The sequence below is a fragment of the Nicotiana tabacum genome, chromosome 6, assembly GCF_000715075.1.
Source record: "Nicotiana tabacum cultivar K326 chromosome 6, ASM71507v2, whole genome shotgun sequence".
NCBI classification, from domain to species: Eukaryota; Viridiplantae; Streptophyta; class Magnoliopsida; order Solanales; family Solanaceae; genus Nicotiana; species Nicotiana tabacum.
Window position 1 is genome coordinate 3,574,701 of NC_134085.1, and position 21,762 is coordinate 3,596,462.

The 21,762-nt window shown below is 35.9% G+C and overlaps 1 protein-coding gene across 1 annotated transcript; it reads right to left on the reverse strand.

Annotated features, from left to right (window-relative positions):
- Positions 1 to 7,053: 7,053 nt before the first annotated feature.
- Positions 7,054 to 13,810, reverse strand: LOC107801073 (long chain base biosynthesis protein 1). Its single transcript, XM_016624344.2, has 13 exons — positions 13,580 to 13,810; positions 11,415 to 11,532; positions 11,185 to 11,279; positions 10,198 to 10,289; positions 9,308 to 9,401; positions 9,158 to 9,230; positions 8,928 to 9,060; positions 8,551 to 8,725; positions 8,289 to 8,429; positions 8,104 to 8,199; positions 7,850 to 7,991; positions 7,650 to 7,777; positions 7,054 to 7,549 (listed from the first exon to the last, which is right to left on the reverse strand). The coding sequence occupies exons 2-13, from the start codon at positions 11,527 to 11,529 to the stop codon at positions 7,373 to 7,375; spliced, it is 1,461 nt and encodes a 486-aa protein (XP_016479830.1). The 5' UTR covers positions 11,530 to 11,532; positions 13,580 to 13,810; the 3' UTR covers positions 7,054 to 7,372.
- Positions 13,811 to 21,762: the final 7,952 nt, after the last annotated feature.

Sequence of the window (21,762 nt, forward strand, 5' to 3'; positions counted from 1 at the left end):
GCCCACTACCGTAAATTCCTGGAATTTTTTCATACATATACACTATTTGAAACTTTATTACCCTTAATGTTCATGTTTAGCTAATTACCTAGCATAAACAAGTTTTGTTTACAAAATATATACAATCCACCTCAAAAGGCTCCAAATCCATTATTTGTGACTTCAATCAAGGGATTTAGTTACATCCTTTCCTTCTTTCTCTCCTCTCTCCCTTCCTCTCTCCCTTCCTATAATACAACTTAACCCATTTGAGTTGCTGCTGAAATTTGCTAATGAATTGCTGCTGAAATTGAAAAATGCTACTTCAGTTGGTCAAAATCAAATATGACCAACGCGAATTTTAACTACACATGGGTGTAGGCACGTGATTTTTTGCTCCACGGAAATTACTCCGAAAGAAAAGAAAATCAAAAAATATATGCACGGGTGTTTTTGTCATTGAGTGATTTTTGTTTTAAATTTTGAGTTAATTATTATAGGTGTTAACCAATATGTGTGTAATTGTATTTTAATTTTTACAATTTATTTAGGAGTTTAGTTTAATTTTGGTGATTAAATAAAGGAAAAGAATTGTGAAAAAAACGGATTGGGCCCCAAAAAAAAATCAGGCCCAAAACCAGGACACAGATCCAGTCCAAACACAGGCTGCCCGGGCACGTCCCAAACGACATCGTATCAGCGCCTCAATCTGAGCCGTTGATTCATTGCAATCAAACGGTCCAATGCAGCCCCTGCTAAGTCGAAACGACGCCGTTTTAGGCGAAGTTGATCTGAGCCGTCCAATCCCATTGATCCAACGGATCCAGGCCCTCCCCTAAACCCGTCAAATCGGACCCGATCCATTCCCCCACCCGGTCTCACCCACTATCACACCCAAACGACACCGTCCATCCTGAATGAATAGATCCTGGCCATCGATCTCACTTGATCCAACGGCCAGGATCTAAACCCTTAACCCGTATATAAACCTAACCTCTTACCCCACGCCCCCAAACCAAACCCCACCCCCCCTCTATTCACCCTTCGTCCCAGAACCCCCTTCCTCTCAAACCCTAGCAACCTTAGGTTTCCCCACCATAAACCCGGCCACCCGGACTCCGATGACCACTAAAATAACACCCCCGATGCACCCAACCACCCTGAACACGAATCCATTAACCATTCACCTCGAATTACCCCGTAGCTTCTCGAATCTTCAATCGAAGATTCGAGCAAAAAACCAGATCTACACCCACCGACCCCAAACTCACACCACAGCACCTCCTGACCTCCCTCACCCCCTGAATGGCTTTGGTTTCGTTCGAATCTAACCAAAGAGGCTCGAACCTCAAGAACCTTAGAACTCAGATCTATGGGGGTCTGTCCGAATCAGCAACAGGATCAGGGTCTAATAGACTTTTACCGAGGTGTTCTCATTTGAGAACATTTCGATTAAAGTCCATTCGACCCCAAAATGACCTGGTCCGAGTTCGAGCTTGAGTCAGTCTTAATTTCATATCCTTGAGGCAATTTTCCCTTTTCTTTTGTCCTCCTGTGGATTCTATCGGTCTTTCGTGTCTGTTTTGGTTTGTTTTTGATTTTTCTGCCCATATGTGTGAATTTTGAGTTAATGTTTAGTTTGTTTTATGGTTTTACTGATTGTTTACTGTGTATTATAGTTTGTGTAGTCGTTTAAACAAGTGTCGTCAACTGAATTCACTTAAAAGATTAGAAAATCAGGAGTCTGCATTTCATTGTGATTACTATGCCTGTTCTTTTATTTATGGTGATACTCGTATCAATAGGCCTGTTGTAGTAGCACTTCAATCATAGTTTGCATCCTCAACTGCCTATAGGATCAATTGATCTTGAGTTGGTCAGGTTTGGCTCCCAATATGACCAACTCATACCCTTTAATTGGCACCCCTGTTTGATTGAGTCTGAATCATTGACTGAATTTAGGCTGAAAAATTGGTTATTAGCTGTGGAAAGCTAACAGATCAACTTGAAGTTAGCATTGAGTTTAAGTTAATTACTGAGTAGTCAGTGATTAGTTGAATTCAGAGAGGTTTATATACTGACCATTAGGAGTTAGGGTAATATAGTAATATGCAAGGATTAAGGGTAGTTTTGGCATAGGGCAGAGTCTGATTAAGGATTAACTTAAGAATATGTCAAGTGGTAATTAAAATACTATTAACTTAATGACAATGGGGGACAAAACATAAGGGCATGAGTTCAAATTGAATACTTTAATACACCCATAACTCTTGATTAGAGCAATAAGACAAGCATGGGGAGCAGATGAGCTTACTTCAAGAAAAATGCACTTAGGCATGGGGAATGAAGGGGTATGGGCAGGTTAAAAACCTGGAGGGGTCCGGGCAGCTGGACTGACCTGCATTGGCTTATAAATAAGTTGTTTCAGAACAATTAAAGGGCGGGACATTTTTTAGTCTTCAGAGAAAAAGAAAAGGGGCTGGTCTTTCAATCTTAGGAAGGCAGTCTAGTTTTCAGAGTAAGATAGAGTTAGGATTGTGCTGGTTTTGCATCATAGCAACCAAATGATACCATTTTCTTGCATCTTTTCCCCTCATTGCTTTGCCTGCAATTGTTTGGTATCATTGGTTGCAACTGGATTCTCTTACCTGGGTTATAAAGATCTGTGGCTGAGATTTTGTTGCTGTTCGACTGAGTGTGCTTCTGTTTGCTGCTGTTGCTGTATTTGTTGCATACTACTCGGCTGATCATTCTCCTTCTTCTTTTGGTTTTCTATACCAGGTACACGACTAATACTGTCAATGTAACTTGAAAGTTGAGCATGAATACAAAAGAGAAGAGTTGAAGATGTTTATTTTCATACATAGCCTGTATATTGAATATCATGTGATGTATAATAGTTTACATTTTTGCTTGGATACTGGAGGTAGCCCTCATACATAGTAAATGTCAATGTATGGTAACTTGATATCCCATTGTGTATGTAGGCTGATAGATAAAAGGATTGACAGTGTAGTAGGCTATATCTTAGAAATTAGCCATGTTTGTGATTAGCATGTCCTTTAATCCATGTTAAGTATGAAAACTATCCATTATTAGTTAATTTCCTTCCCTTTTGATAAACTGCCTCGTTATAACTGGAAGACCACACCTTTAGAACAAAGAACACAAGTTTACGGTCTCAACCTCACGAAGGTCGAGCCCAAGTCGAAACGAACTAGGCAGGCTTTCATCGGAAAAACAGTGGCCCAGGCCTGGCCAATCCTGCATGAGCTGGGTTTGGGCCCATAATATTCGATCAGCTGCCCGTGTGCGTGGCCATGTTTCTGATTTTGTGAAAGCATTCGGAATCCCGCTATAAATAACCTGCAAGCATGTAATTAAGTAGGATCATTTTTGCTTTCAATTAGTAGAGACAAATGCGACAAGAAACGTAGCTACTATAGGACATCCCTTTAAAATAAAGATGAGATGAGCCTCGACAAATAAAAATGCACAAGCTGCGGGGCCCTCGTTAAATGTATATATCAAAGCACTTAGTTTCCAGGGCGGGCCGTTTAGCAAATCTCACGGCCTTCCCAGAATACTAACACGATAGTCTCTTTAGGCGCGTGTTTAATAATCTACTTTCTTAAACTTGGGTGTGCATTTTATGCGACCCGAATCCAAATCCCAAAACATCAAATAAAATGTGTTCCGGATTGTGGGTGCATTTCATGTGACGCAGTCCAAAGATATGTTTTAAGCGATGTTCACATTCTTTTAAAAATAATAATAATAAAGTGGTTAAAAGTTAAAATTGGCACAACGGTTCATAATTGTGTTAAAATCAGATAAATAAGCCGAATATGACAGTTAAGTGACCGTGCTAGAACCACGGAACTCGGGAATGCCTAACACCTTCTCCCGGGTTAACAGAATTCCTTATCCGGATTTCTGGTACGTAGACTGTAATATGGAGTCATTATTTTCCTCGATTCGGGATTAAAATTGGTGACTTAGGACACCCTAAATCTCCCAAGTGGCGACTCTGAAATAAACAAACAAATCCCGTTTCGATTGTCCTTTAATTGGAAAAAACTCCCTTGTACCCTCTCGGGTACGGAAAAAGGAGGTGTGACAATGGGAATAATTGATATAGAACAATGTACTCATTTTAATAAGAAAACCACAAGAAAAATAAATTTCTAGTCTTACTAAACTATTTTTTCCCTCCTCCCTCCCCTTTCTCTCCAGATCTTCCATTATTTAAACTATTTTACTGATAAAATAGTTATGCAGCTACCACCAGCTCCAACCCTCAAGATCATCAGCAGTACTATTTTGCTCCACCCCTCAAAGCTCCCCCATTATTCTGTTAATTAAACTATTAGGAATGAGGAGGGAATTTATAATAATAATACTTGAATGCTAAATGATTTCTGCTACGTGGTTTTTTTCTCCCATGTACGATGAAAATGGAAGGTGCCAAGAAAGAAAAGAAAAGGACTTGAGAATTTCCTAAACTTAAACAAAAACATCTCATCACTATTAACAAAATTTTGACATGGGTCCATTATTTGGAAGACTTTCCTCCACGGGACAAATTTTGAGCAAAACGATTGACATTGAATCTGGGATTAGAGAAAAAAATCTGTATATACAAAATCAAAATTAAAGAGTACGTACTATTCTGTTTGCTTACAAGCTGAGCATATTTTTAGGATTCAAACAAACTAATCTACAACTTATTTACAATTTTCATACATTATTTTTATCCAGTTAAATACAACTACAATAACATACAACTTAAATACAAATACTATACAAAATTTATACAATATGTCTTTTGTATATTTTGTATCTAATTTATACATAGTAAAAATAAATTTCATACAACTAATTATATGTTATACAACTTATCTACAATATTCATACATTATTTCTACTCAATTATATACAACTACAATAGCATACAACTTAAATATAATTTTTATACAATATTGTTCAACTTTCATACAATAGTTAAATAAAAAAAATATATAAACAATAGAATATAATTTTTCTACAATTTTACTACAGTTTCGTAAATATAATGTATCTCATGTCTTCTTCTTCGAGTTTCAATCTGAAATTCAGCCAAAATCAAGTCTAATCTTCACCAAAACACCCTCAAAATTGAGATATAAACTCCAAACCATATTTTCAATTGTGTGCAACAACACTCAATCCAAACAAATAATGGTTTTTGAAAATCCATATTCGAATTCAAAGCTTTTTAATGGTTGTCAATGGTGGAATTACTGATCTCTTTTCCTTTGCTTTACATTACTGAAATTAAGGATTGAGAGATAGAAAGAGACGTAGAGAGAATCTCAATTCTTTGCAACAACATGCAATTCAAACAAATAATATTTTTCGAAAACCCAAATTCGAATTAAAGGGAAACAAACGAAACAAAAAGCTAAACTTTTTCTCTAACTTCAAATGTGTAGGTAACTAGCTAGATTGTGCAAAATATTGCAGTGAACTTACAAAACTTTGAATAACTAATAAACATTTTTGTTGATTGATCTTCGAACCATCAGTTAATGAACTTCAAAGCTTTAAGTTTCATAGCATTAAATTGATTCAAAGCTTCAAAGCTTTTTAATGGTTGTCAATGGTGGAATTGTTGCTCTCTTGTATAAGATATGTGGGAGGAGGGGAGTGGGATGTGGAGAGAGAAACGTGGGAGGAGTGGAAGATACATTAGAGTAATTTTAGGACACTAATTATTATCATTAATTCCCTTAAAATGTACATAAATGGTAATTGATTATATAAAATGTAATTATAGTAAAACTTGAATAGGAGGTAAATATAATTTCATATAGTGTATAGGAATGAAAAATTAGATGTTATTATCAAGCTTTAATACTCGAAAATTTCATCAAAACGCTATGTGATATGTTAATATTTATTATCAATCTTTATTAAATAATTTTCAAAAAATACTTTTTACTCTCCAACCAAACATCAAAAAAAAATTTCATTAAAATATTTTAATAAAATAAGTCATTTTCCGATATTTCCAGTCATATAATTATGCTTCAGTAAAGGCCAGATGGTATTTACTCAATATTTCCAAAATATTTGCCCTTTACTACTTTACTTCCTCTATACGATAACATAGCGACCACATTACCATATGTTCAGCTCAAATCATAAAAATTTGAGATTAATCACTTCTAGTTAGGGGTGTTCATGAAAAAATAAAAAATCGAACCAAACCGAAACTGAATCAAATCGACACAAAAAACCCGATAATATTTTGGTTTGATTTGATTTTAGTTTTGAATTTAAAAAATCGCCCAAATTTTATTTGGTTTTAATCAAAAAATAACCGGAAAAAATCAAACCAAACCGACTATAAAAATATTTATTTAAAACTTTATTATTGTACACATATATGCATATTTTTATATAATGTTTTTAAAATTTCATGGTAGATATTTAATCGTTTGCACTCTTAGTTGGTAGTCTAGTTCTTTAGCATTATAATAATCAAGTTCTTTGCCTTCTCATTCTAGTTTGATAGTAGTTTTATTTTGCTAATAAGTACAAAACTCTATTTCATGTTAAAAATAACTTAATCTTTAATTAACTCCTTATATTAGTCATCACTATTTAATTCAATCATATATTATCAATATATCTTGGTAAATGATAAATTTTCTTAAAGAATAATTGGTTTGATAGTATTATGTTAGAATATAGTCAAGGAATATGTGCTTGGCAAATATCTCATTTAATTTTAAAAAAACACCAAAATAACCAAAAAAACCGAACCTAGAAAAAACCAAGTTAATTGATTTGGTTTGGTTCTAATATTTAAAAAACTTAATTGGTTTGGTTTCTTTTTAGAGAAAAACCAACCCAAACCGAACCATGAACATCCCTACTAGACCAAAAAGGTACTGTATATCTTAACAATACAATAAGAAATAACATGTCTATACAGTCAACTACAAGATCCCAACATTCTATCCTCTTCTATTTTCTTTATAATCAGTAAGAAAGGGAGATAAAAAAAGAAGATTAACACATTACCTATTGATAAATCCCTAACTTTAGGTCTTTTTTAAATTTTTAAATTGATTCAATTGTGAAATAACACGACATGTGTATCTAGGGAATAGTACAGGAAGCACAACATTAATCAAGAGAGCTGACTTTTCAGGCCTTGTAGCCTTGCAACATGGCAACCTCAAGAAGTAAATCTTGATCCATCTATATTATAGTTGACATGCAGAGTCTAATGAACATAAAAAAAGTTAAAAAGAATGTTCACCTATTTGAATACTAGAATGTTTCTGCCCTATTTTCCCTTCAGCTCGCATATCAGACGCTTAAAAGACGACGAACCTCACTGCTAGCTCTGATCTGTCAATAGTGAAGCCGCGACTCTCTTCAATGATTCACTAGCTTTCTTCATATCAGATTCTGAGTGCCCTGCTGAGACAAACAATCGAAGCCCCACTGGCAACTTACATTTATCAAGTGTCGATCTCTTTGAAGTGACCACAAAAACAGAATCTTCCTTCAATACCTGCCAATGACAATATTTTGTGGAGAATCTATAGGATGCGTATGAGAATAAGAAGAAATTACGGCTACAACTTGAAAGTAGAACACAGATTATGACTTACACGATCCGCGATATCTTCTAGCAGTTTTAGGTCACTGTTTGAGGAACCCGTGGACTTCTTTAGTCTTAGAAAAACTATGGGAGAGAGTGGATCACTCACTATTTCCAGCCCTTTAATATCGGATAGATCTGCAACCACACAAGGTGGATAAGTTGATATCTTCCCGCAACCACTGATTACTTGGTATAAGGGAAAAATACCTTTAAACAGCATCTTAATGTTTTCCCTCAATTTTGTGATAAGGTCAGGATTTTCTTCCAGGATATCAAAGGCTTTGATTGCAGCACTTGCTAGATATGGAGGCAAAGAAGCAGAAAACACGTAACCAGAACTACTGAGGCGCTGCCAAACAAAAGAAAACCAGCTTAATTGGGAAAAAATAAACAGGAAACAGTGACAAGATGTTTTTTTGGGAGAGAAGGGAACTGTGACTATAACAATCACATTTTAATACCTGGTGGTCAATGACTCTTGTACTCCCGGTGCAAAATCCTCCTTCTGTGGCCAATGCATGTCCCATGGCAGCAATAATGATATCTATCTTGTCGACCTGCAAAAAGGATAACCTGATTAAGGTTATACATACAGAAAATTCAAATCCATAATAATACAAGATGGCTATCAATTGAATGGCATTACCGGAACATTGCAATGTTCTGTTAGACCTTTACCGGAGCCGCCAAGCACACCCAAGGAATTGCTTTCATCCAACAATACCCGGAACCTGTATTTTTCCTTCAGTTTGATGATCTCATCCAATGGAGCGACTTGACCAGAATTCTAGATGTTGAAGAAACAAATGAAATTAAAGAATAATCTTCTTGGTGAATTAAGAAGAGGTGAGGTCCAGGTAGTGCTATGATGTACAGCTTTGACAATTAAACAATAAAAAAGAAGATACCTGATATACTGCTTCAACAACAATATATCGCCTAAGTTTTTTAGCTCGCTTGTTTTCTTGAGTGATTTTCTCTAATGTATTTCTCAAGGACTCCATATCATTGTGCTTGAAGTATATGATTGTACTTCTAGAGAGCTGAAGTCCATTTTGTATTCCCCAATGGACACCTTCATCCCTAAGCAAGCAAAAGTCATGGTTGAAAATGAGAACTAATTCATGAAATGCTACCTGGTTCCTCCATAATCCCCTTCTCCTACCCTCAATAAAAGATATCTCATCCTGTGTAAGGATATATCTATTCTACAGCCTGAGCTCATCTTGTAAAAAAACAAACAAATAATATCTATGATCAACGTGCAAAGAGTGAATTAACTTACGCAACAATGACATCTCCCTTCTTGCAAAATGCTGGAATTGCACTGAACATGGTAGAAAGCCCATAAGAGTAGAGTATAGAATCAGGAGTCCCAAGAAACTTAGCTATCCTGGCCTCACAATCAAGGTGAACATCTGTATGTATGAGAAAAAGAATGATAAGAGGAAGGTTGGCAAATACAGGAGAAGAAAATTAACTAAATTCCTTATTTATGAAAATCACAAATTATACCAATTGTTCCATAAAATCCACGAGGACCACAAGAACCTACTCCATATTTCTCCAACGCCCTGGTGCATGTCTCCTGATATACGACATTAGGCAATGATAAACCTGAACCAAATTACAATTCAAAATGTTCAAGAGAGAAGGGTTTCTTACAAGTAACTTTTCATTTCCTAATAATCCAAGGTAATTGGCTGAAGTAAAATTTACTACTTCCTTGCCATTAACAATTGTATGAGGAGCTGCAGCGCTGCATTAATAAAACTTGTAAGCAATTAGATAAAATGAGAGAACTCAAGTAAATAGAAACTACAACCACAGAAATATGGGGGTTTCATAAACTTGACTTACAACTTTTATAGCCCGAGTAAGTTCGAGTAGAAGAAGCAAATAAGCTAGTCTCGCTCCAAACTTGCATATGTTTTAACTTTTTGTACTGATTTGCATCCTCCCAGATGCTTATTGAATGAAATAGGAGGTACAGGAGTTATTAACTTTTTGTACTGATCAAAATAACAAGCCAAACCTGCATATATTCTCTTTTTAATTTTTAAAACCAAAAAGGGCATAGGTAGATGTGTTAAACAATTAGCGCTTATCCAGATTTTTCTCCTCTTGTGAACTCAGGTTCAGTGGATCTTTTCTAGTGTCAAGATATCCCAATCAACTCATTGAGTTCCATCCTTTTGGGTCTCGTCCTCTTTGACCTAAAAAGCTTGAGTCCCAATCCTTAATAGGAGGAATCAAAGCCTTAAATCAATTTTCAGAGTTCTTCGAACACCCTCGTTGAAGTCCTAACATAATTCTTAGGACCAGTCAGGATCACCAGACCATAAGAAAAAGAGATTCTCTATGTGGCTTCCAAAGTCAGTGGCATGGCATTTGAATTAGTTCCTATATTCTTTGGCTGGTTTCTATCACTTAAGCGAGAATAGAATCTTACAGTGGTAAAAGGCATAATTAGACAAATGTGCAGAATACTGACTTGTCTAACGAGAATGCATATGCTTCGTTTTTCAAATGAAAAAAAGAGAGAGTATTTCCACCTTTCAAGTACTGGAGGCTCCGATTTCATCTCATCTGTAATGGTGGGAATAAGAGGTTCTGGGACCCATTCATCACATAGCTCATCTATTTCCTAAAAACCAAAGCACACATCATTAGCTTGAATGTAGCATGTTGCATAGAAGATAGAAAACTTACATACAAATGCTGTCAAGCTATAAACAATAACATTTTTTTTTTAATTTTAACAATCTCTGAGGCCCATAAATATGAAAATATTATCAAATAGTACATAAAGTATGGATGGACCCAGCATTAATAGTAGCGCCAAGGAAAGACTTGTACACATGTAAGTGAGAAGCCTACCTCCTATGTATGAACACCAAAATATGGAGATTATATATTGGCACCAACCGCTATTCAATGGTCAAGATAAAAGATTCCTAAAAAAAATAGAATGTTGGAGCTCTTTAATTTTCAAGTTGAAGGTCATTGCCCAAGCACCTTACAGCTTAGAGCATAGGATGGAGAAAGCAGAGTTGGACATCTTTAAGTTAGGTTCTACTTTGAGAGAGCATTAAAGCAGCAGCTTTTTATTCTATTCTTCTAAGAATGTAAAACTTTTTTAAGTTTATTATCTTTTCTGGCCTACATCAAGCATAGGACTTTCTGCAACTTTTAAAGAGAAGAGCTGGCTAAAGTGTGAGACCCTGTCTTGATCACTTTCCAATAAGATAATCATTTAACTACATAAATCAGAAACTGGAAGATGGGAGTGTATCATAAATACAATAATTTCCCTTTTAAGCATATCATTGTCTTGGTAATGAGGAAGAGCAATCAAATACATTCCTTGACTATGGAGGCAATTCTGTTCATATGAATGAGCAAATCAAACAAACAAAAACAACTACTACGCCTCAGTCCCAAAAAGTATGAGAAAATCAAAGAGAGTGAACGAGAAAGAACAAAAGATGGACTGACAGAGAAACAAAGATAGAACTGGTGGAATAACACAAGGGACTAACCTTCTTTGTCAATGGTCTTTTAGGTGGTTTATAACTTTTCTGCGATAGTAGGAAAAGAATGACTACAAGGAGAAGACCCTCCACAAATAGATGCCCTGCAGGATCAAGAGTACGTCTTCCCACAAGTCATCATCTAGTTTAACAGCCAATAGCAATTCTTTTATGGATAGGGAAAATACCTCCCATCTAGTTTAACAGCAGTAGCAATTTTTCATGGATAGGGAAATTACCTCCAATGTTAACTCCAAACACCACAGCTCTTGCAAATGGAGCCTCGGATATCCACGTCACCCAATCAGATGCATCTCTCAACGTATTTGTAACAACTGATATTGTTGCATCCATTATCTATATGGAAAAGAAGTTGTTCCATTCACATAATTTTTGGTATTCTATGATACCCCAAGAGTTCATGTATAATCATAAAAGGGACTGGAATTAAGAGACTAAAAGATAAGCATTTAAACCAGAGAATCAACATTACACATTTTTAGATAAAATGAGCATTGACCATCAACCATAATGTTGTTATATATCTTTTCACGTTAACAGCTTCACAATAAGTTTCAAAAATGTCGCCAGTCCTATGGTTGTTATGAACAATTAGTTATTTTGTTAAAAAAAGTTATACTTAATCATTCCTTTGTGTAACAAAACATAACTCAGGTGTTGTATTGAAGAAAATGATAAGTTAGACATTATACAATAGGCACACAACTATAAATAATATTATACTGTCAGAAACTCATCCAGAAAACAAATGCATTCTCGTCTTGAGGAATTGCATGGTCCTAAAGAACATAAAACATTATCATTTTTTTGGCAGAGAAGACAGAATCACATCTGACAGATGAAAACTAGAAAATTTATCCTATAACTGTTTTATACTAACAAATGAAAATTCAGTCTTGTTTTACTGTCCAATGTGTCTATTTGCTTTCCACACTCAGCATGTCCATCACACAGCTCATGAATTATGGAATTATGAAATCAACCAAATTGGACAATTGAGCATGTATGTGATCGGTAGAGTATGATCAAAGCTTAAAAGAAATGTGTGAAGATGCAATTCCAACTCTGTCAGATCAGAAGACCTCAACCATTTGGCCACAGCCAGAAAAAACTAACTTCTCTTTCTTGAATTATCTTAAAGTACATAAATAAATGTTTGTATAAAAGATACTCCTAACACATTTGACGGAAGGCTTTTTCTTTACAAGTTATGCAACCAAGGAAAGATAATCTTGACTTACCTTATCAAAAAACAATATAAACTAAAGTATGAAGCATAACAAGATGCTTAGCACAGAACCTAAAATCATAGTACCTTTTTTTTATGGTAAAAGTGACCAATGTTAGACTTGAACCAGACAGGCTGACATAGATAATTCATTCTTTGGAAATAATTGTTTTACAGCTTGTTTGGATGGTTGTTATGTAACGTTTCATTATGTATCGTATCATATTGTATTATATTGTATCGTATCGTTTTGATGTATACAATGTTATTGTTTATTGTCGTTTCGTGATGTCATGCGCTAACAATATGAAGAATAAACTTGCAATATTACAAAGAAAAAATAAGGTACGAGATAAAATTATTATATAAAAAGGTAAGGTAAAGGATAAAATGTAATTATTTCATAATAAGGGCAAAATGAAAGGAAAAAAAATAAGGTAACAACGCGACCACACCAAATCGGTCGTTACATAAAGTGGCACTTTTCGTTGTTATGTAATGACGGATTTAATGGTACGATACATTAAAATTTAATTAACAATCAAAACAAACATCGTATTTAAAGCAACAATACAATATAATACAACAGGTAACAACCATCCAAACAAGCTGTTAACCTACACCAAAAAGTACATCTAACTCCCAAAAAAAAGATAAATCTTAGTTAAAGATCATTTCTCTGCAAAAAAGGAACAAAAATTATGGGACATAGTGACTAGTAGTTGTTATCTCATCTCTGTAGTAGGGAACATAAAGAGCTCCTAACTTGTGCAAAGAGTTAAATGAAACTCGCTATAATTCCACTTCATCATTTGAATAAGACTATAGAATGGAAATATGAATTACACCAATAATAAATCCAAGCATAAAAATTACTACTTTGGTTCCTTCCATCAAACCATAGTTCAGATTTGATCCAAAGGATCACAACCTTGATCCAAGATTTCTACATTAAAATCCTCAGAAACCACAATACAGACCAATGAAGACAAAAACTAGGATTTATAAAAGTTTATATTTTTGCACACAATTAATCCTTAAAATACAAGAGAATCGCCAAATAAATAAATAAATAAATAAATTATAAAACTCAGATTTGAAGTATACCCAAATGAAATATTACATTTTTAAAGGAGAATTTCATAAAATACTGACCTGAAAGAGTGGTTGAAGCTTCAATGGTGTCCGCAAAGATTAGCTTTATTACCCAAGTTGCCTCGAAGATTATGGATTTTGTTGCAGAATTTTTAATGGTGGATTTGTTTCTTAAATGGGGATTGAATATAGTAATAATTAGCGATTGATGCAGAAAGGAAAAATACAGATGGGCTTTAAATGGATGAGATGGCTGTCAAAAGGCAAATGTTAGAAACAGGTCTACTGGTCAATACAACATTTTTTTTTTTTTTTTTTAAATAACGGTGGTATTCAGGCTTTTTCGTTCATAGACACTTGCCAGTACCTAATTTTCACGTCAAATATATAGTAATTTATTATGATTAAGTGAAAATTAATTAATTATGATTTAATAATTATATGGGTCGAAATCTGATCAAACGAGAATCCGCGTGAAGAGGAACTGTGAGCACGTGATTTTTGTTTACACGACAATTACTCCAAAAGAAATCAAAATAATAACAAATGGTCTTGCTGTACAATTTTGGAACTTACGTGGCACTTTTGGTAGTTATTTGTGGTTTTGTCTGTGTTTATTTAGTCTTATCAAATAAAAAATACAAAAATATATGTCGCGTGTAAGTTTAGGATATCATTCTACTATTAGGAATTAATCAAACCATAATTCGATTATTAAAAGGAAAATCACAAAATATGCATCTTTTATTCTGTTTGTTGTCATTGAGTGATTTTATGTTAATGTGTGTGATAATTGTTTGTTTAATACTTGTATTAGTTTTATTTTACAAATTAGTTGGGATTTTTAGAAATTAAAAGAAGAAAAGAAAGGGTTTTAAAATTAAAGGAATTCGGACTTGGGCTTAAAATTGAGACCAAGAATCAGGCCCAAATGCATTTTTTCATGACCCAGTCCAGTTTGGCCTCATCAAACGACGTCGTCCAAGGCCTACCAGATCTGCACCGTTGATCTGACATATCTAACGGTCCAATTCAACTCCCGTTTTAAACCAAACGACACCGTATAAGGATGTTCAATCAGAGCCGTCCGTTTTGTTTAATCCTACGGTCTCCAAAACGCCTCATTAGCCCGACCCATTCCCGTCAAAACCGACCCAGCCCCCTCTGAGACAAAACGACCCCGTTTTATATAGTTAAAGTGATCCAAACCGTTGATCTCATCAGATCTAACGGTTTGGATTCACTCACCCACCCCGTATATAAACCTGCCCTCTTACCCCACGCCCTCATCCGAACACCCCCCTTCATCGTCCCAAACCCAAACCCAAACCCAGGCCTCCCAAACCTTAGCCGCCCCTATGCACTCCCACCGTAAACTCGGCGGCAACAACGCCGGTGACCCCCAGACTAACACCCCTAGTACACCTCAACCCCCTGAACAAGGATCTGTTACCCCCTTGCCTCGAATCGTTCCCCATCGCCTCGAATCTTCGTTTGAAGGTTCGAGCAAAACCCCGATCTACACCAACCCAACCTAGATTCACACCAGCCATTACCTTAGCCTCGCTCGTGACCAAACCAAGTTTGGTTTGGTCCGAATCTACCCACAAATCCCAAAACCCCAAATCTGAAGTTTCGAACCCTAGAACACAAGAATTTTTGGGGTCCGGTTAGATTTAAACGGAAGGTTGAGGTCTAATAGACCCTAATCGAAGTGTTCTCGGTCGAGAACACCTCGATTAAGATCTGTTCGACCTCAAATGGGCAAATCCAGCTCGGGCTTGGGTCGTTTGTGTTTAAGCTTTTCAGAGTAAGTTCACTCTTCCCTTTTGTTGCTTGTCTTAGTTTAGTTTGTCGGCATGTTTAATTAATTTGTTTGTTTATTTCTGGGATTCTTGCTGTCAGTTGTTCCCCCTCTCCATAAGACCTTTTGCTCGGTCGATTGTTATTCTGCTTATGCTTGAATACGTATAGTGATATACATATTTCAATTTGATCAATATCGTCGTATCAATAATGCCTGTGGTTTCCCTGTGTCATGTAAAATTGTCAAAGACAGTTGATGCCCTATTTGTGTTGTTGTCTGATCGACTGTTTGTTTCTATGTTATAATTAGTATAGTCGATTCGATATAGGTCGTCAATTAGTTTCAGTTTGGAATGGTATTTATCTGACTCATATGGTTGATTTGCTTACTGAGGCTTCTGAGAATTGATTGCACTATGCTTAGCCTGTTTATTTGAATCAGAAATCACCTAAGGATTGGATAGCTGTTAGTGTTAGCAGAGATTGCAGAATGTAGTTCAATTTAATGGCATGTATGCTCACTTTTGACCTTGGGCACCATGTGTTTTGTCAGAAGTTAGGGAATTAGAGTAGAATGGACAACATGTGCTGTCAGGACATACTCATGCTGCCCATATTTGCTTAATTTAATAAAGATAGACCACTTTAACAATGAAAAAGGGGGCTGTCAGGGGAATCTCATGGGAGGGGCTTTTATTTTAATCTGTTGAGTGGAAAAAACAGGAGGAGAACATGGGAGGGGGTTCAGTTTGTTTAACAGACTGTTTGAATAGGCTGATAGAGGATATAAAAACAGAAGGTTTTCCATTAGTAGGGGGAACGAACAGGAAAAATCAGAAAAAAAAAAAGAAGGAAAAAAGAGAGAAAAGGGATCAGAAAATAGGGAGGCAGAATAGTTTGAAAATCAGGAAGAGAGCAAGAGTTTTAAAAACCAGAAAGGAAGAGTTTTCCAGGGCCTTAGTGTGTTAAAAGCTAGGTTTCACAACAAAGAACTTCAGTTTGTCTTCTGCTCAGAAATTCAAAAACCAGAAACTACTGTTTTATTGTTTCTGCTTGCAATCTTCTTGTACTGTTGGGATTTATCGGGTAGCCTAGATGTTTGTTGATTTTCAAGCACTACTCTTCAAGCTACTGGCTTCTTCTTTGGGTTCTATTCTTTCCTGGAGATTTCTGCTGCTGTCATTACTGGTTTTACTAGTCCTGTTGTACTGCTGCTTTGCGTATGCTACTGCTGCTCTACTGACTTTTCTGCCTCTTCAATTGTAAGCATTTCCAGGTACACACTTGAATCTCATACTGATGTAACAGTAAAAGCATGAAATGAAAGATGCAAAGGAGTTTAATCAGTTGTTGCTGCACTTACAACTTTATAAATGTTGTTAGAATTGTGTAATTCTTTAGTAGCTCAACAGAAAAATACATTGGTTAGCTTGTACTTAGTTGAAACTTAGTCTTGTTTAAATATTATGATCTTGGTTATTTAGCCATTTGTATGATATGGAATGCATAGGTGTTTAGTATATCAATAGCTAAATCTCACCTCTATTCTTATTTCAAACATGCAAATCAGGTTGCTTCTAATTTGGGCGAAAATGCAATATAGTCTCAAGTCATTTGAGCTAACTCTGTCAAGTCTGGATTCCATTAGGCAGTTTCGAATCCTATTAGTAGCATCTTCTAATAAGTAGTTGATTCCATTAATCAAGCCCAAATAAGTTAGTTTAAATTCGAACTTGAAGAACATTTAGTGTAAGTTTAGCATTTTCATTAATCTTGTATGTAATCTCCTTTACAAATTAACAGCATGTTCACCCATGAAATAAGGCACGAAACAATTCTCGCCTCATAAACAACTAATCAGATAATTAAACAAGAATCCGGAGTTGGCCAAGCATGCAATTCAATTAGTAGGTATTTTCTTTCTTCCATTTCTTAGAGACGAACATAATAAAGATGTAGTCATTGTAGGTTTATCCTTTCATAAAATGAGACGAGCCTCGCCAAATGATATGCACAAACTGCGGGGCCCTCATAAATGTATATATATTAAAAATACTTAGAATTTGGGATGGGCTGTTTAAGCGAATTCCACGGCCTTCCTCAAAGATAATAACGTGTTAGTCTTTTTAGGTACATTTTTAATAATGTTATTTTCCTAAATTAAGGTGCGCATTTATGTGACCCAAATTCAAATCTCAACGGAGTCGGAATGTATTAGCAACCACGGGTGCATTGATTGTGACGTGGTTCGAGATACATTTTCACGACGTTGCAATTCCATAAAAAATAATAATAATAAAGCGGTTTAAACTTAATGAAAGCATATACGTCATAACATGTATTAAAATCAGATATTTAGCCATTATAACAATTTAAGCGACCGTGCTAGAACCACGGGATTCGGGGGTGCCTAACACTTTCCCTCGGGTCAACAGAATTCCTTACTTAGAATTTCTGGTTCGTAGACTTCATTTGGAAAGTCGAAAATTTCCTCGATTTGGGATTCAAGATAAACCGGTGACTTGGGACACCAAAAGCCAAACCTTTCCCAAGTGGCGACTCTGAAACAAATAAATAATTCCATTTTCGAATATTGTCACTTAAATTGGAAAAACTCCCTCGCGCATTAACCCTTCGGGGCGGGCGCGCAAAAAGGAGGTGTGATAGCTCTGGCGACTCTGCTGGGGATTAACCCAGAACCACTGGTTCAGGGTTCAAGAATTCGAGCTTAGAATAATTGTTATATTTGGCTTTATCATCTGATTTTTACATGTTTGAGCCTAATGTGCTAAATGCTGCTTTTACCGCTTTGATATTATTTGACTGTATATATAAACTGTGTCGAACCCTTCTCTCTTCACCTCCGGGGATGTGCTTACTGGTTGAGACTCCCTATTCTGTTAGTGTCATACCCTGAAATAAAAAAGAGGCTCGGACAAGTTACGAAGCCGGATGGCCTTTTGGTTCCCGGTAAGTTGCCCCCTCCTCGACTTGAGTTGTCCGCTCGGGTACACAGTCTAGAACACCGACTCAGGTTTTGAACATAAAATAACATGACCTCATGCCGGATCCCTAGTAGGAACGCTTATTTGCATCATGTTGCATTTGACATAGGGGACTCAACACAGGGGTTGGGTCCGTCTAGGACAGGCAACCCGAAATGAAAGACCATCCTGCTGCATCCCGTTTGTTTTGCGCATTTATTTGCTTCAGATCTGCATGCTGACCGGTTTCTGAATTAAAAAAAAATTTAAGAGGAAAAGAAAAATAGCAGCGTAGGGAGATAACTACTTATTTTTAGAAAAATAAAACCAATGTCCAAGTAGTGTCAAAACTTCGCCGAAATTTTCTAAAAAAAAATGAAAACAAAATTTGTCTTTTAGTTTGATTTATTAAAAAAAACATATATAATACAAAAAAAGAAAATTCCTTTTAATCACTTTCAAAATCCAAAAAAAAGTATTTGTTTAAAAATTTAAAAAAAAAGGGAAAATTCAAAATTCAAAAAAATATTTTTTCTTTTGTAGTATCTCTTTCATAAATTCAGACTAGTAGTCCAAATACTTCCTTAGAAGATTTTTTTTGAAAAAAAAAAGGGTAAAAAAAAAAAAGTTCAAAGAAAAAAAAATATTTCTTTAGTCTTCATCTCTTTTAAAAAAAACAAAAATATAAAAATCCAGAAAAAAATATTTTCTCCTTTTCCTTAAAAGATTGTATTCAAAAAGGGGTTTAGTTTATTTCCCTATTCCTGATCAGACCGAACTACGCCGGTTTGATTCTCACAGGGTGTGAGATACGTAGGCAACCCTCATCGGGTCCAACCTCCCATTTTGCAAAAACGACCAGAAAGAAAAAAAAATGACAAAATGTTGCCACTTTTATAAAAGAGTCGGGTGATGCCGTTTTTGTAAAAATAGCCGAATGTTCCTAAGCGGGACGCCGGAAGGCTGACATTGCATAAACGGCGATCTTTGGTCATCATTTTTGATTTTTGACCGGTTGATCCTCGCAGCCTTAAACTCTTCGTTCCCGAAGTGCTAAAAGGCCGCATTTGAAAACCAAGTCCATCGTTTTTTTTCAAAAAAAAAAAATCTTGGAAAAGAACATAGATAGTTTTATTTTGAGTCTAATAAAGGTTTTTTGTTGGCATAATCACCTTAATAAATGTGCAGGATGAGCACAATACAAAACAAACCCTTTTCAATAATGACCAAGATCCCTTTTGAGTTGCGATTATGGTGGAATGACCTAGGCAAGGAAGGGCAAGACAAAGTAAAGAAGTATCTGAAAGATCTCCCGGATTTACTAGACATCCAGCCTCGGGGTGATGTTATCAGATCATTGGTCACTTGTTGGGATTCAGCACACAATGTATTTCATTTCTCGGACTTTGAGCTCACCCGACATTGGAAGAAATAGCGGGATACATCGGAAGTGATGAAGCTCCGTTAAGGTTAAAGTACTTGATTGCACCTAGGGCCGTCACTGTACACCGGTTTTTGGATTTCCTAAAAATACCCCGAACATTTCACCATCCAGATTTTGCAAAAGGTTTCTGCAGTCTCCGCCTCATATATGCTAGATACGGCCACGTGGGCGGGTTCAATAAGCCAGACTTCAAACTATGCAGTAGAGATTGTCACACCTCCTTTTTCCGCCCCCGCGAGGGGCGTAGGGTGTTTTTTCCAATTAAAGGACAATCGAAACGAGATTTGTTTATTTATTTCAGAGTCGCCACTTGGGAGATTTTGGGGTGTCCCAAGTCACCAATTTAATCCCGAATCGAGGAAAAGAATGACTCCATATTACAGTCTGCGTACCAGAAATCCGGATAAGGAATTCTGTTAACCCGGGAGAAGGTGTTAGGCATTCCCGAGTTCCGTGGTTCTAGCACGGTCGCTCAACCGTTATATTCGGCTTGATTAATCTGATTTTATACAAATATGAACTTATGTGCAATTTTAACTTTTTACTGCTTCATAATAATTTATTATTTTATAGGACTTGCAACGTTGTGGAAACATATCTCGAACCACGTTACATCAATGCACCCGTGATTATTGACATATCTCGACTCGGTTGAGATTTGGATTTAGGTCATATAAATGTGCACCCGAGTTAGGGAAAATAGATTATTAAAAGCGTGCCTAAAGCAACTAGCGTATTGTTATTTGGAGAAGGCCGTAAAATTCGCTAAACGGCATGTCCCAAATTCTAAGTATTTTAACATATACATTTAGAGGGCCCCGAAGCTTATACATTTTTTATTTGTCGAGGCTCGTCTCATTTATTATTAAAAAGGAATTTGCAACGTCACGGAAATGCATCTCGGACCACGCCACAATCAATGTACCCGTGATTAGAGACATATTTCGACTCCGTTGAGATTTGGATTTGGGTCACATAAATGTGCACCCGAGTTTAAGAAGGTAAGATTTATTAAGGCGCGTCCTAAAGAGACTAACGTATTGTTATTTTAGGAAGAGGCCGTGAACGTTCATTAAACGGCCAAATCCAAAGTCTAGTCAATGGTTATGTATTTATTGAGGGCCCCAGCGATGTGTGATTTATTTGGCGAGGCTCGTCTCATTTTATTTTAAGGATAAACCTACAGTGACTACATTTCTTCTATTCAGTTTGTCTCTAAAAGCAAAAGAAAATTTCTTAATTAATTACATGCTGAAAAACGTAACTTATCAGTTATTAAGTTACGACTAATGTGAACGGAAAATTGCGATCGCGTTTGTACAAGGAAAAACTGCTTTAATTCTACATTCTATTATTTACTAATGCTAGAACATGAGATAGATACACAATAATATCAAAAAACAGATTAATTCAACTAACATTATTAGATGAAGAAGTTATACATATGCAACCCTATTACTTATTAATAAATCGACTACATTTTTATACAAAGAAAGGAAAATTATATTCAAACAACAAATCTAAATAGTTCGGATTCAACAGGAACAACGCCTGATTAATATTTTATTTCGCTTCAAGCCGAGAGTGTACAAATGTGTACCTGGAAATGGTAGTACAAGAAGAAAAGAAGTAGGAGTCAGCAGCAATGATACCACGGCAACAGCAGATTCAGCAACACCGCAAACCAGTAACAACCAGTAGAATAACCCAGTAACAGATTGAAAACTCAGCAATACCAAAGTGCAATCACAGTCAAAGCAGAGGAGAGAAAAGATACAAGATGCAGTAGTTTAATGATTTTTGAATAACACTCGAGAAAAGCAAATGGAAATTATTCGAGTGAAAGTTCAAATTGCATTTCTCATTTACTCTCAAAATGTTTCAAGTCTGTCCGCTCTCAAGTGTAAAAATCTGTTTTCTTTTAATGTTCAAATCGGGTCCTCTTCCCTCTAATTCCCCTCAATGTTCCAGTCCTAGTCCTAATTCCCGTCCCCCCTTTTTCTCTCAAA